Here is a 15004-nt window from a genome sequence, read left to right as displayed (position 1 = left end):
CCTCAGTGTCGCGTTCACCTGATACATACCGTTAAGGCTTTCACCTTAATAAATAGCAGCAGACGGTGCTGTCTTCTGCTTACTGTACGTACTTCGTAGTTTACCCCTACGTTCTTGCACACACAGCGCGCAATGTAAACGACAATACTAGAAGCCTAAATTGACTTATGTTACAGTCTAGTGTCCATAAAGGGCACTGTGACAGACGCACATGACTTCGAGCACTTTACTGGCACCGCGTGATGCAAGCGTGCTAAGAGGCGGCAGCGTTGCTTGCCTGCTGCTCGTCCGTAAGTCCGATGAATGCCGAGCGCACTTTGGCGCGCCGCATGAGCTCTCTCAGGAAGCGGTTGGTGTCTCCATCGGCTACGTAGGCCAGTTCTGCGCCAACGTCGAGGGCGCACTCGGACGAGGCCCGGCTGAAGTTGGCCTCTGTTGTGGAGAGCCGGAAGTAGCCGCCTTCCAGAGCACCCGGGTAGAGCGAGTAGCCATCCACCGGAACTGCGAGAAAAGACGTCGGTATTTGCTGCGTCAGCTCGAGCGATAAAGCGCGTAGATATTGGCCATTACGAACATAGACGCTATAGACTTAACCATTTCAGACGCAATCTGTTAAGAAGCGCCATTAAATGCACCAAACTTACGCAATATTGTTTCAAGGCACTCGATATTTTATTGCAACAGAAATAATGTCATAATGCGTTGATTTGCTTATTTATAGTAATTAATCTGAATTAAATTATAAATATTTATCTATTTATCATGAAGTCATTCGTGTTCTTTTTTTGCTTAGACAGAATCAAATATCAGGCTAGAAATATAATGTGACTTCGCTTTCGGTTATGGTCATTTCGAGCAAAGAAATTTATACGATTGACGTCGCTCTCCGAAAGCGGTACGTCGAACGACTCGTCGAACATGGTAGTGCCTTCAGCGAAATTGCCCCGTCACAGTGGTCCAGTGGTTATGCCGCTGGAATGCTGACCCGAAGGGCGCGGGATCAAATCTCGGCCGCGGCGGCTGCGTTTTCGATGTAGGCGAAAATGTTTGAGGCCCGTGTGCTTAGATTGAGGTGCACGTTAAAGAACCCCAGGTAGTGGAAATTTCCGGAGCCCTCCGCTACGGCGTCCCTCATAATCATATGGTGGTATTGGGACGTTAAACCCCAGATATTATTATTACTGCCTTCAGCAAAATTATAATATGCAACAGTACGCTAGAAAATTAAAAGAAATGAAAGCATATATGTTATGCAGGAGGTTCCATTCATCCAAATCTGAATGTATATTACTCTTTCTTAGCCACTCGTGGACCCAACTAGCAAAAAGAAGTGGTGTGCACAATTCTGTGCAAAATCTGTCGAAGGGTTAAAGAATCCAGGCACGCGAAGTTATATCCCCTATAGAATAAACACGAAAAGAAGCCTCAAGCGTACGGCTTTGCGTTCAGGAACCTGTACGGCTTACTTGTGTGCATTGTACAGCGAGCTGTCGTTGCAGCGTCAGAAGCCGTGCGAATTCGGGACAAAAAAAAAAATGCGTCGCTATGATATAGCGAAGCTGTGCATAGCGAAGCTATGGCGGGTCTCCGCCGCGGACAAAACGACGCGTACAGCAACAATTTTCGGTGCCCCTTTGCCACCGCGGAGGCCGCTTTCACAAGTGTCACGATACCCGGCGGCGGCACTTACCACGAATCATTGCTCCCCTTTGTCTCGTGACGTAGGGATCACGCTAGCCCGGTTATCAGCATTTGCCCTTTGGACTCGCTATGGGATGGAAGCATGTCGCTATGAGACGGAAGCCTGTCGAATGGGTTCACGAAGCACACTCGCATTCGATTTCGGACCAATTGCATAGTCTCGACGCCAGGGACCATTTAGGGAGATGGCTGTTAATTTATGTACACGTAACTTTTGTAATGAGTAAATATCGTATTCTTTACTAGATTAACTTATTACTAGTTTGCACGCGCAAAGGTTCCTGAAAGAAAGCTACTCTCAAATACGGCGGCTGGATACCGGCCTTGTTTCATTTGTGCTCTGTTTTCTTTGTTGCCTGTATCGCGCGTGTTGGTCGTCCGATTGCACGCGTTTCGGTGATCTAGGTGGTGACTACACGAATTTACTGCGGCCGTCTCATTTCTGCCGCCGGAGTGTCTGTCGTGCTCCCACACTTCGGTTCACGGTATGCACGCCCGGTAATATCGTCGGCCATGTGTTTCGATTGGCTCTTGGCTTGACTTCGTTTGTGACGTGCAGCTGTGGCAAGTCGTGTAAAACGTCTGCGTTTATAAGCTACGATCAGCTTTTTAGGGATAAAAATTGTTTTCGAGGATACACGCATGTTACATGCAAGTTTCCATAGATTTTTATTTCTCCCAAAGTCACGGCTGAGGAGGGCTAAGGTCACGGTCATCATTTTAAGATGATATTTGTTTTCGTCGTGTGACAGCAGGCAGGTAAAATGACATTAAGTTCACCTAATGTTATTCGTTGTCAATGACGTTAGATTCGCCGTGTGACAGGGGTATAAGTTGGCGTATACCAAAATTGTCATAGGCGGGTTTGAGTCTAAGACGATAGGTCATAACGCAAAACGCCTATCGCGTACGTCATGAAACCCTTTCCCTCAGTCACGTGTGGCACATACTCATATACCACAGTTCATGTTGTGCGGGTATGAGTCACAGGTGAATAACAGTCTCAATCAACGCAGTAACCGCGAACATACACATTGAAACGCAAGGCAAGTGAGAGAGCTGAAGGCAGAACTGCCCTGGAAGACGCTCGACTGCCATCCACTCGTCCACGTGGACCGCCAGAATGACACAGTGTTCTCGTCATTTCTTATGAGGCTGGGCAATGGCCTCATGCTGACCGAGTATGAAGTCAGATTGACTGAGAGCCGCTTTGCGAAGCGCGAAGCCGCTTCTAAGTGCCCTGATGGCATACGGCTACACTACAGCAATGCGGTCGTCGACCGCTATAACGCACGTTGCCTCGACGCTGTGGACAAAGTGTTATGGCATCCCGCATGCGATAACATAACTGGCTATAAGAGAGAGCAGGTACACAGGGATGCCCTTACCAAGGTGGCGAGATGAATGCAAGCGACATGGGTGGCCTGCCGGCCTCCACTTGCGTGAGCATCGGAAAGCCGTACATGATCGCGGCCAACATCGAGGCAAGCGATGACCTCGTTAATGGAAACATGGGCACCTTGAAGTACATCGACCGTGACGAACACGGCAACCTCGTGAGACTGTGGCTTGTATTTCCAACGTCCACGGTACACTCTTAGAAAACAAGGTCGGCATATTCACTAATACTAACCGTTAAGTTGTCACTTCTGGAAAGCACTAACCACTCAGTAAGTAAAGATAGTAAAATGCAGGTTATTGAAATTAGGTACCTGGTTAGTAAGTGGATAGTATAAGCTCGAATGGTTAGTCCGTTACTAAATTGTTAGTAACCGCCCTAGCAACGTAGTAACCGCAGCAACTCTAGTGGACTACGATTACCCAACTAGAGGTTTACGCTTATTTTGTTTATATGCGCGTGTGCATTGCCATATCAAGTTGGTTCAACTGCAAAAGTATATATAAGGCGAAATGAAAAAAAAAAAAGACGAAATGGCACCGCATTCTTCTCTTACACTAATTAATACCTTCAAGTAACCATCATGGTAAGTAGACTTCACAGCCACCTACCAAGGAGAACGACCGTACCACAAACGAGAACACACATTCTAGCACACAGAGAATACCTGATATTTGCACTTACAGCAGCTTAACGGCTATTTATGTGCCTACTTTGGAATAGCACACAGTATACCGGTTAGCGGCCATATAAGTTAGAGAAAATGATACATCAATTTTGGTATACATCCGATTAACGAAACCGCCAGGAGAGCACAAAGTCGTAGGCGGCTAGGTAGATAGATAGATAGGTAGATAGATACGCTCAAAGTCGCAGAAGTTCGCTAAGAAATGCTTCGCATTTAATAATAGATGATTTTTAGCCAGTATCTTGTATCTCACTGTTTGCGTATATGTATGTCATCACGTAGCACGAAACTGTTATTCCTACAAAATGTAGAAAATTAAAGGTTTGTCTAAATTCTGCATAAGGCTATCACAATTACGGCTTAGTATACTACGGCATCTACGAAGCATCTGGCAACATAGCTATAGCTATGTTACTAGTTACTTAGTAGTTACTTAGTTATCTTAGTATTTACTTAGTTAACGACACTAAGAAGGCTCCCTCGTTAGTGACGGCAAAATTTACTAGCTTTACTAGCAGCTGCCCAGTAAAAGGATGCCGCTAAGGTAGTAAAATACGCTCGAAACTAGTAAATGCATGCATGTACTAACTGTTTACTAACTTGTTTTTCTAAGAGTGTAGGCATTGTCGTCCCAACCAGGACGATGCACATCACTACCGCACACCCCGCAATAGAATGAGAATGGGTGCCCGTGGTAATGCGAACCACCACAACCACGCTATCCGCAAAAAAAAGAAAAAAAAAGCACCTCGTGTATAAGGACACAGTTTTCCCTTGCGTAAGCAAACGCCATAACTACATATTAGCATAGTCCCAGGGACTATGATATTAGTCACAATGGGCCTTATACGCCAGGTATAGTCTACGGCTACGATTACTGGCAACCACAGAAGTTGTTCTGCGTAGCACTTTCCAGGGCTACCAGCCTTGGCGGCCTATCCCTCACCAACGCAAAAGGTGACTTCAGTTTCCGACATGTCGCCGGCTCTATTGACAGAGAGTCTGTCGACGACATGACCGGCTAGCAAACAGGCCTCTAGACACTGTCTTGGACCGGGCTACCGTCTTCATTCGATGCCACAACCACAACAATCAACTCACGCTCGCCGCTCTCAACGCACAGCCTGTGCACGCGCACGTTCACGACCCAGAAAAAGACGCTCTGCTAACAGAAACTGGCATGTGAGCACTTTCTGAAACCTGGAGCAATGAGCGCACTGCGTCGTCCACAGCAAGCGGTTTCATTGCAGGTGTGGAGGCGCGACCACATGCAAGAACACGGCGATGCGCAACTTCAACGTAGGCCGCATCCCACTTCGCCGGCCGCCAGACACAGAACACACACAGACAAGCAGCAGAATCGGCGAGGTCTGCGTTGCGCACATAAGTTACAATAACAAAGACACTCCCCTCGCTGCCATCTACCTGGGAACTCTCAAGAACTCCTTCCTCATGTGCACACGGGTTCGTGAAACGTGCCTGCGTTCTCCATCATAGCGGAAGAGTATAAACACTACATATAAGTTTACCACGTCCGGTGTTGTTAAAGGGCCCCTCACCAGGTTTGACAATTTTGAGCTGACGAGCGCGACGCATGCACTGGGCGTTCACGATTACGTCTGCCAAAATTTGCAACGCTACGCGCCGCGTAAATGGGTCAAATTTCAAGCTGAACGCTGCTTGCCCTTCTTCTCGCTGCCGCGCGCCCAGAGAATGAGGGGATGACGTACACGAGGGAATGGCCCTACGTAGACGGTAGTGCATGACGTCGACCCTCTACGTATACGACCGTGCTCTGACGTCGCCAACAGTAACACGTGACACTGCGATAATTATTTGACACGATGTGTAGTTTGTGTAATTTGTTACTTGAATGGATGAATAAAACTTCAGAGCAATAATAAAACACACAAACGAATCTGTGCGTTTTCTTTTTTTAGCTTTTACTGCGAATTGCAGCGAAATTCGAGACTAATTTACCTCCGTTTCGCACGCGTTCGTGTTCTCGCGCTTTGCGCATCGTGCAGACGCCACCCTTTACAACGAAACTAATTTACCACCGCGTTCCAGCGCTCATTAGCCTCATTTATCCTCCCGCGTCTAAGTAGATGTTCATGCGGCACACCGCTAGTCTCGCGTCCGTACAAATTCTGCAGTTTCGTGCTCAGTAATAGGTTGAAAGCCAAGTGATCGGCGAGGCCGCATTGGGCATAACTTGCAGAGATGAAGCGCAAAGAACGCCGCCACTACACCGCTCGTGTCTCGGGGGCTCGGGCTGGTTCGGGCACGTCTTGCGCTCGTGACATTGTGTGCGCATGACGTGTTCATGCGTATGCGTTATGTGATCCTCCTGCTCGCGTGCCGAAGAGGGCAGGAAAGGTATTTGGCTTGCGAAGGCTACATGGGGCCAAGGAGGTTGCATGGGGCGAGCGGCAATAGGCGGCAAGGGTTTGCAGCTCGCCACCTCGCATCATGGTTCCGCGCCGCTACAAATTATTGTTTTGCTCGGCTTCTAACGGATCGATTAAAAATAATCTTGCGGCATAACGCTCTTTATTGGGCTCGCAACAACTTCCAATGTCTAACTAAAATTCGCTATGTCACCAGGTGAGGGGCCCTTGAATACCCATGTTGCTGTTCGCATTGTTACGCAACTGTAAACAACTACTTCTATAACACATGAGTGACTCTTCAACATGTCTGTGTGCGTATACCATTTGCACATATCTTTAGCGTCATTCCGTAACGTTTCGCTCAATGTAACAAAATTACGCCACAAGACACCTCACCGCATGCTTCGCATAACATCCATTCCTACAGTACGTGGGATCTGCCGAACTTTTCTCTCGCCAAGCAACTGTAACAGTTGTGAAGAGCAAGTGATTGAGTGAATGAATGAATGAATTACTTAATTAATTAATTAATTTACAAACAGCTACTCGGAGCAGGCGCTTCGGATTGGCAAACAGGAACGAATCTATGTGTTGACCGCGACAAATCCTGCAGAGTGCCGTACCAGACGCCAAATAAAGCATATCGTACCGATTCGAGCTTTAATTTCGCATACCGACATTGCACCTCCGCATTTATGCAGCCCGTTACTAGTCATTATTGCTCGCGCAAGGGCAGTGCTGATGCTACTGGTCGCTCCACGAATGGCAACTACGGAGGCGACGGGGGCTTGCTGGCAATGTATTTTGAGTAGGTTCCTTCGTAGCGCGAATAAAATACAGAAGCGCATGCACACACAGTCACAGAGGGCGCTATAAAAATCTGTTTGCATGGCAACGCCTCGAGAAAAGGACTAGTCCTGTGTATAAAATGAAGCCGCAAGTCGAGTTCGTGACACCCTCGTCCTCAACGTTTTTTATGGCTCTCATTTTTGTCTGCAGCTCGCCAGCGCCAGTATGGATGAGCTATGCTGGCGGAATGCATAACAAGTAGCGCGAAATACCCCTGCTGTGGAGACGCTTGAGGGGAGGTTTGATTTGTTAGCGCGCTTAGCTAAGTCAGAAATGTGGTGGCGACGTAGGCAGTGTGTGCGTGCAGAATACGCATTCGTGTAACGCGAAATATTCAGTGCGAGAAATTTAAATACACACTAATTACTAAAGCCAGAATATCAACATTTTTGACAGCCTGGTAAACCGGTAAATCACGACGTCGTCAACACAAAAATGCGCTGAGTATTAACTGATGTAGCCGTAGAACTACGTCTTTATGCATCTTCGCGCACGTTCTTTTCATGTCTTTAGTCATTACCGCCCGTCATATTCAAACAAACAACAGAAACTTTTCAAAACATCGCTGCACGCGCACTGGTATAGTTTTTAGAAGAATCAGGAATATCAGAAAGATACTGAATCACGTAATCAATTATTGTTCGCATGGGTAATTATTGCCAGGTACTTCTCGTCACATGTCTCGTGTATTTGCGCGTATTTCTTGCGTTTCATGACAGCTGTATTTAAAGTTCGGGTAAGTGCCGAGTGACTGTTGTGTGATCACCATTCTGTAAAGAACTATAAGATGAACTCTTCTGTAAAGCACGAAGGTTTCTTGTGTATGAACATTGTTGCTGACGCATGAACAATATTTATGTTGTGTGAACATTGCTTTTGTGAGTGGACATTTTCGTGCTTGAACCTTGCATTGCTTTATTGTCACTAATAACTTCATGACGCAAATTATCATGCAAGAGAACAGAGTAGCCGGAGCCATACCGAGGCACCAACCTCCCCTTAAACACATTTATTAAAATAAAAGTAACGTTGAAAAGCCCTTCGTGCTGAACTGTTTGCGCGGTGTCGCAAGAAAACTGTCCCTGTCCTTTCTGGCTGTGACATTTTGATTTAGAGATTGCTTTACTTTACACTGCACCTACATCCGGTCTACGTGCAAAGCATTTCCTTATACGGACTGCTATTTTTTGTACGATCTTCAAAGTTATGTCTAGGCCAACGGTACTCTTGAGCTTGTATATTATGATAATGAGTATTCACCTTCACTTTTAAATGTACAGGACATCTGTACTGGAGGTAATGTTTCAAATGCGCTGCATGTGTTTACCTAACACACTTCAATATCATTCAAGGTTACACGACAGTTTCCGTACCTTAGTTCACGCACTTCACGGGATTCCAATGGATATACAAACAACACGGTCATACAGGGTAATTTTAGAAGGACTTGTTGCTGGGCGAGTTGGTGCATCTTAACACAAAAGGGATGACTGCGCTACCTGACACACGTACAAACCAGAAACACACACCGGCGCAGTGTGTGTGTCGGGTAGCGCAGTTATCCCTTTTGTGTTTCATATAGGATAAGATGGAGGCTTGAAACTATGAGAGCTTGTGTAAGAGAAAATGTCGCTAGAGCCAAGGTTTTGCCAAGGGAGCTTGCTTTCGTCAGAGAAGCAACTGCTTTCCTTAGTAGCCTTTTTATGCACGCCTTGCTCACGATCCTCCAGCCTCAGTGCTCAGTACACAAGAGTAGCCTTGTGCACAAAGAAAAAAAAAAGTGCCTACAGAAGGTTGAAAGGTCTCCAGCACCCACGTACGTTTCATTTATGTTAATAATTTTATAGACTGAAGCCAGTTCTGGGCATACAAGAAAGAGGGGGTGGCTCTATACAGTTTTATTGTGCAGATTTTCAATAAATTTGTATATTCTTCATTTTCGCACTACTAAAGTGGGCAAAACTATACTTAGTGCAATCATTTATAATGGCTGGGAGTTACGGAAAAATATTTTTCGAGACACTGTTGCTTTGCGAACGAAAACATATATGCTTACTATTCAGTACATGCCAGGGACCATTGCTCTCTAGTATACGCTTTGTATTACAAAAATTTTCTCGCCGCATCCTCGGTTGATATCATTCGTGCATTGAACGCGAGCATTCGAAGAAACAGCACGGACAATCAATGAGGCACTCACGTTTCTCGCACGTCGTGTTGCTTGCTATGAAGTAACCCTCTGCGCATTTGCACAAGCGCCTTCGGCAAACCGCCATCGGGCCCGTGCGCATCTGACACTCGAAGTCTCGATCACATGCCTCGTTCAGGCGTGGAATGTGCAGCACTGCAAGGTTCAAAGAATCGAACGAGAATATCCGTCAGGGAATGTTTTCGTCCGCGTCCAGTGCGTTCGCCCTATCAACACCTGTCTCGTATATACTTTAACAAAATGCAAGAAAAACCAGCATTTACATTGAGTTGAAACGCCAACAATAACGATTTTGTTTCTACACTGGCAATCATGTTCCACTTATGTTGCAGCTATGACTGAAAAAAATGTTTCGAAATATTCGGTTTCTACTTTTTTATTGTCTTTGCCTTATACTTCAGTGGAATGCCGCTTTGGGCCGCATTACAGAGTGCATGCAACCCGGTCTGTCCACTGTCTGCATAGCTCTGTAACAATGTAATGTACATTCAAAATTCAAATAACTGGTATGTGATAACTAGTTTCCATGCAGCAAGTTCGCAGTACGGGGTTGCACTGGATTAGATATAAAACGCCAGGCCTGCGCTGAAACCGCAGCACAGTCACAGCGAACGTTGGAAGTGCGGAGTTTCTAGAGCCGGTTGTAAGCGCTCTTGGGGCTACTAATACAAGTACCCACTACGCCATAAATACAAGCAAGGTACCAACTTCGCCATAAATCACAATTTTCGTGAAGTTGGGAAGCACCTACTAAGCCATTATTCGTCATTCTGCAGAAAACCGAGGCATCAGCTACACGTCTGTAAGGCATTATGTGCACTTTGTTGACGCGACGACTGATGACGATGAAGAATTATGGCTCAGCCCTTTGTAATGGGTTGGAAGCTTTAAATGGACCACCAGTTATGCAATCTGCATTGGGTGACTCCTAGGTCGTTATTTCCCTCTCCCGCCATGCTGTATAACATACGTTGACGTCGGCGCGCGAGGGGGGGACGAAGAACTTTACTGAGACCCCGAGGAAATGGATCATGCGCTTATGGTCTTCCTTGGCAACCAATACAAGTGCACTTGCGAGGAACCCACTACGCTATAAACCATTGTAATTTTTGAGAAGTAGGGCAGCAGGCACTGTGAGATTTTTCGTCATTCTAAGGATAGCGTTGGTACCTGCTAAACGCATGTAAGGCATTATGCGCACGTTGTTGATGCTCTGCCTGATGACGATGAAGAATTATGGCTGAGCCCTTTCTAATGGGCTGGAAGCATTCAACAACCTACTCGTTGCGGAATTCGCATTGCGTGACGCCCGGTTACAGAATTCGCGTTGTGCGACGCTTGGTGCTTATTTTACTCTTCGACCACGCTATAGTGCATATGCTAATGTGGTTCGTTCCCGACATGAAGCCTGTATAGGACCTTTTGGCAAAGCAGTTTCAAGCACCGGCATGGCTCAGAGGTTGAATACTAGGCTCCCACGCAGAGGGCCCAGGTTCGAACCTCGTTCCATCCTGGATTTTTTTTCCTTATTTCGTTTTTTTCTTATTTCGAGCGATACTGGTGACGGACACCGCGGCGGCGGCGGACAACTACGGCGCCAAAAACGGCCGGTGAAATGATCTCATAACAGCTTTCGCTGTAAAACTTGTGCAAACGCATCATTGAAATTAATGAGATGAATTTCATCATCGGGCGTATAGACTACCTCTGCTGATTTGATAACGCAGTTAGAAAAAAAATGTTAACAATAAAATAACAGCCTCTGCATTTCACACTCTGCACCCTGTATTTCTATCGAGATATTCAAGGTAGGTGTATGCGCTTTTCTGTTAATATCAAGGAACTGAACCTCGCGGTCAAGACTCAGCGGCACTTTGACTTTGGCTTTTAGCCGCTGAGCTCAAGCTCGCGGTTTAGAGCAAGGTCATAGGCGCCACATTTTCATTTGAGCGAAACGCAAAACACTCGTCCGCATCAAGTTAGGAGCGTATTATAAACCAAAGTTGGGAAAAAGCCCGGATTCCTTCACTAGGGCGTGCCTCGTAATAATATCACGGTTTCACAATGAAAATTCCAGAATTTACATGCACTGAATTAAAGCGCGCATGGAACTCACATGAACATTTCAGATAACAACAAAATAGTTCACATATAATACGCAAGCATATAGCTAGCATGGGCGTAGGCAGGGGGTGCAAAAGGGGCACTTGCCCCCCTCAAGCCACACCAGCACTAGCCCCCCATCCAAGCTATGCCCGCTTTCTCTCCCTCTTCCTCCCCCTCCCCCAGCCGCGATGTAACACGGGTTTGCACCCCCCAAGGCAAAATCCTGCCGACGCCCATGATAGCTAGTGTTGCCGAAAAAAAGTAACTAAGTACGCTACTCGTTACGCTAACAAAAAAGGAATGCGTTACCGCCCTACGTTACCTACAAAAAAGGTAACGCGTTACCGTTACCGAAAAAAAAAAAACAAGGCATGTTCTGCTGTGGCACATGGTAATGCCATTTATTGAGGTGACAGTAAAGAGAAAACGAGCTTTCGTCATCAATGCTTTCCGGAAAGAAAACATCACTGATCTCTCAACAAGTTTACAATAATTCTGACGGCGCACTTCTGCTAGCGTACTAAAACATATGCGCAGGTTTTGTAAGAATAAAGAAATCCTCAAACTGCATAGTCCAGGGGAAAAATATTTGCAGCAAAAATCATTATGGCCCCCGTAACCTGTACAAGTGCCGCGAAAATTGCGATTCTTCATGCGAAGGCCTTCAAGGCATTAAATTCCTCACTCGCTCAGGAATTCAACAACCCGAAACGTACAGCCGCAGTTAAAAGGGTGGCGGCTTGGGCTAGATGGTACGTCATGATGCAGCGTGAAGCAGATAGAAGCAAATTTTATTTTGAATTCAGAACTGATAAACAGCGCTATAGTATTAGAAAAGTGAGTTGGACTAGTTGGTGCGTATTAACTTCGGACATATCTTGTAGCGCGAAAAACGCACAAAGGACGAGGTAAAAGACGTGCTGTCTGCCGTCCTTTGCCTCGTCCTTTGTGTGTTTTTCGCGCTAGTAGATATGTCCGCAGTTAGCGCTATAGTATTGCAGAGGCAAATTGCTGAGAACTACAAGTTGAAGAATTTATGCAACAGCTATATTTCAAAGCTGTCGTCGTACAGGTTACCTCTCTCGTTAGTGAATACGTCCGCATCTGCGGTAAATAGGTAGGTGGTCGACGGTCGCATTATTATGATGCTCCTATCGTCAACGCCTGGCCCGCCGCTGCGACAAAAGGATAGCTCTGGGAATGTGGCGCCTACGAGATGAAGGAGCTCTGTGTAAGACTCCCGCGATAATTGTAATAAAAAATAACGAGTGAAGTGACACGTCACGTTACCAAAAAAAACATGGTTGATCCCTCTGTCATAGGAATCAGTATAACACGAAAGTAAAACGTGTCTTCACAGACGTAGTTGAGCGTTTGTTGTGCATTGTTTCGGCCCGACAAGTTGTAATGTCACGCGAAGAACGGCAAGCAGCTCGAAATTTCCGACGCGTTGCTCAAGCAGAAAGGGCGCACGGAACGAACATACACAGGATGAGCGCGAACAAGCAACTGTCACAGCTCGACAGTTAAAGCGCGCTGGTCAAATACAAAGGAGGACGCACGAAACAAACGCACAAGTATACACAGGATGAGCGCGAACTGTCACAGTTGTAGCTTATTCGTTTGTGAGCATCGCGCTCCTTTCGCAAAAGCGGCCGCTGCGGTGAGCGAAATGACCTTCGTGCTCTCTGTAACTTGAACGCAAACTTGCGGTGAGAGCGCAAGACGTACAAGATAAGTGCGCGCGCAGGAGCGACCACGCCCTGTAGAGACACGCTCATCTCAACGTGGGGGGCGACGACATTTAAAGCGCGCTCTTCGAGCCCCTCGCGCCATCTCGCTAGTGATAACGAAAACACGCTGATGTACCCTGATCTCTGAGTACCGCCGCTGGCAAGTGGTGTATATAAATAGCACGCCGTTAGTATGGCGAAGAACGTGCCGTTTGTGGCGGAGTCGTTTCGCGCTGCGTGCTGGGGATCGAGAGGTCGCGAGTTCGATTCCATGTGACGGAACTTTTTCTTCAAGTTTTTTCTTTGCTATATGTTAGTCTTTATATTTTATAACGTCATATCCGTGACGGAAATGCGTCAGCAGAGCCGCGGTGGACCCCGGCATAAAACACTTTCGTGTTAAAATGTGAAGGGGTACGTTACTAAATTACCAAAAAATGAAACGCGTTACCGGTAACGGCGTTACTTGTAACGCGTCACCGCCAACCATGCTTATAGCCAAGAAACCAATAAACATTCAATCTGTCGTATATTATGATAACATGGCATCGGTAAGAACATGAACGATTTCTTGAAATCTTGAAATGGCCTTATTTATGTGATTATTATTATTTTTTGTTCTTAAGATAGCATGATGTATGGTGTCTTGAGTATTACGCCCATATGTCGAGAAAAATGTCGGCGAGTCATAGGAGACCATCTCTGCAAGCCATTCTTAGGATTCCTGCACAAATACTGCACTAAACAAGAAAAAAAGAAAACAGGAGAAACGAGCAGAGAACCAACGTGCAACGTACGTGGCTCGCACGTGGGCGAGCAGAAACCGTCTTCTGAACAGAATGGCGTCTTCCACAGTGGCCCCATGCGCTGAAAGTCAAAGGAGGAGGCGTGTCAATAACGAGGAGTGATTGAGAACTTCTTGTTGCAATTGCTATTTGTTGCCGATAGGGAACTTCGTGTTGCTTTTGTGATTGGGGCCAATCCGGCCAACAAAGCACATATTGAAGGCACATGGTTGGACGATGCCCGATTGGAAAGAAACAATAAAATAAAGGAAAAAAAAGAATGATGACCAACTTTCTTCCTACGTCTGTCTAACGGCGACGACGAAATTTCAGGTAAACATTCCTTATTGGCGTCCTACGGACAATGTGAATGCCGGCATCGATGAACAAGATGAGTTTGGACCTAAAGGCAAGAAATGACAATGGCAGCAAAGTAGAAAGCGTTCTTGGAACGTTTAAAATATTTGCTGTACAATGAAACCCTTAGTGAGAGCAAGTTCATTCTATTGCCAATTAATTGTACAGTAAAGAACATTTTACCTCGTTCGGGCATCTTTTGCGCCGTTCGCAATAACAGTCTGACTCGACGAGTGCTATGGTAAGACCACGCGTACTCTAAAGACCGATATGTCGTTGACTGCTCTGGATTCTCGCTAACGCTTCGATATCGCTATACGCACCGGCAGTAGCGTAGCCAGAAATTTTTTTCAAAGGGGGGGGGGGAGGGAATTTGAGCTATATATTACGTACGTTCTTGCGGGCGCTTTTATGTTTTGGGGAGAGGGGTGTTGAAACCCCCTCCCTTGGCTGCGCCAGTGCTCAGCGGCACTGCACGTGAAGCGTCCGTTCACCTCGTCTAGGGCACGATCCTGCAAGTCGTAGTAGTTGAGACGTGGCTCGGCGGTCAGCTTGAGTCCAGCCTGGTGGCAGAGCTCCTGCTGCAGCATCTGGCAGCCGGCCTTGCCGTAGTTGAAGGCGCGACATGTGGGCACCTTAAGACAAGCAGCGAAGCACCACGTAACACTCTCGATGCCGTCCACGGTGTCCGCGCCCTGTAGCAAGGCGCGGCCGCGTCGGAACTCTGAGACGGCCCATCGCGCTGTTGGTACCACCTTAGACGCTGTCGCCTGCGGGTAATTGT

At 46.6% G+C, this 15004-nt stretch overlaps 1 protein-coding gene across 1 annotated transcript in view; it reads right to left on the bottom strand.

Annotated features, from left to right (window-relative positions):
- LOC119394426 (uncharacterized) overlaps positions 1–15004 on the bottom strand; it is a 44167-nt gene that overhangs the window by 7968 nt on the left and 21195 nt on the right. The window contains exons 2-5 of the mRNA XM_037661729.2: positions 14715–14990; positions 13876–13945; positions 9231–9374; positions 278–501 (exon numbers count right to left, since the gene is read on the bottom strand). Coding sequence (XP_037517657.1) covers positions 278–501; positions 9231–9374; positions 13876–13945; positions 14715–14990 — 714 coding nt within the window. The remainder of the gene's footprint in view (positions 1–277; positions 502–9230; positions 9375–13875; positions 13946–14714; positions 14991–15004) is intronic.

This window comes from Rhipicephalus sanguineus, chromosome 5 (genome assembly GCF_013339695.2).
Source record: "Rhipicephalus sanguineus isolate Rsan-2018 chromosome 5, BIME_Rsan_1.4, whole genome shotgun sequence".
Taxonomy (NCBI): Eukaryota; Metazoa; Arthropoda; class Arachnida; order Ixodida; family Ixodidae; genus Rhipicephalus; species Rhipicephalus sanguineus.
Note: the sequence above shows the minus strand (reverse complement) of the source record. Positions and strands in the feature narration are given on the sequence as shown.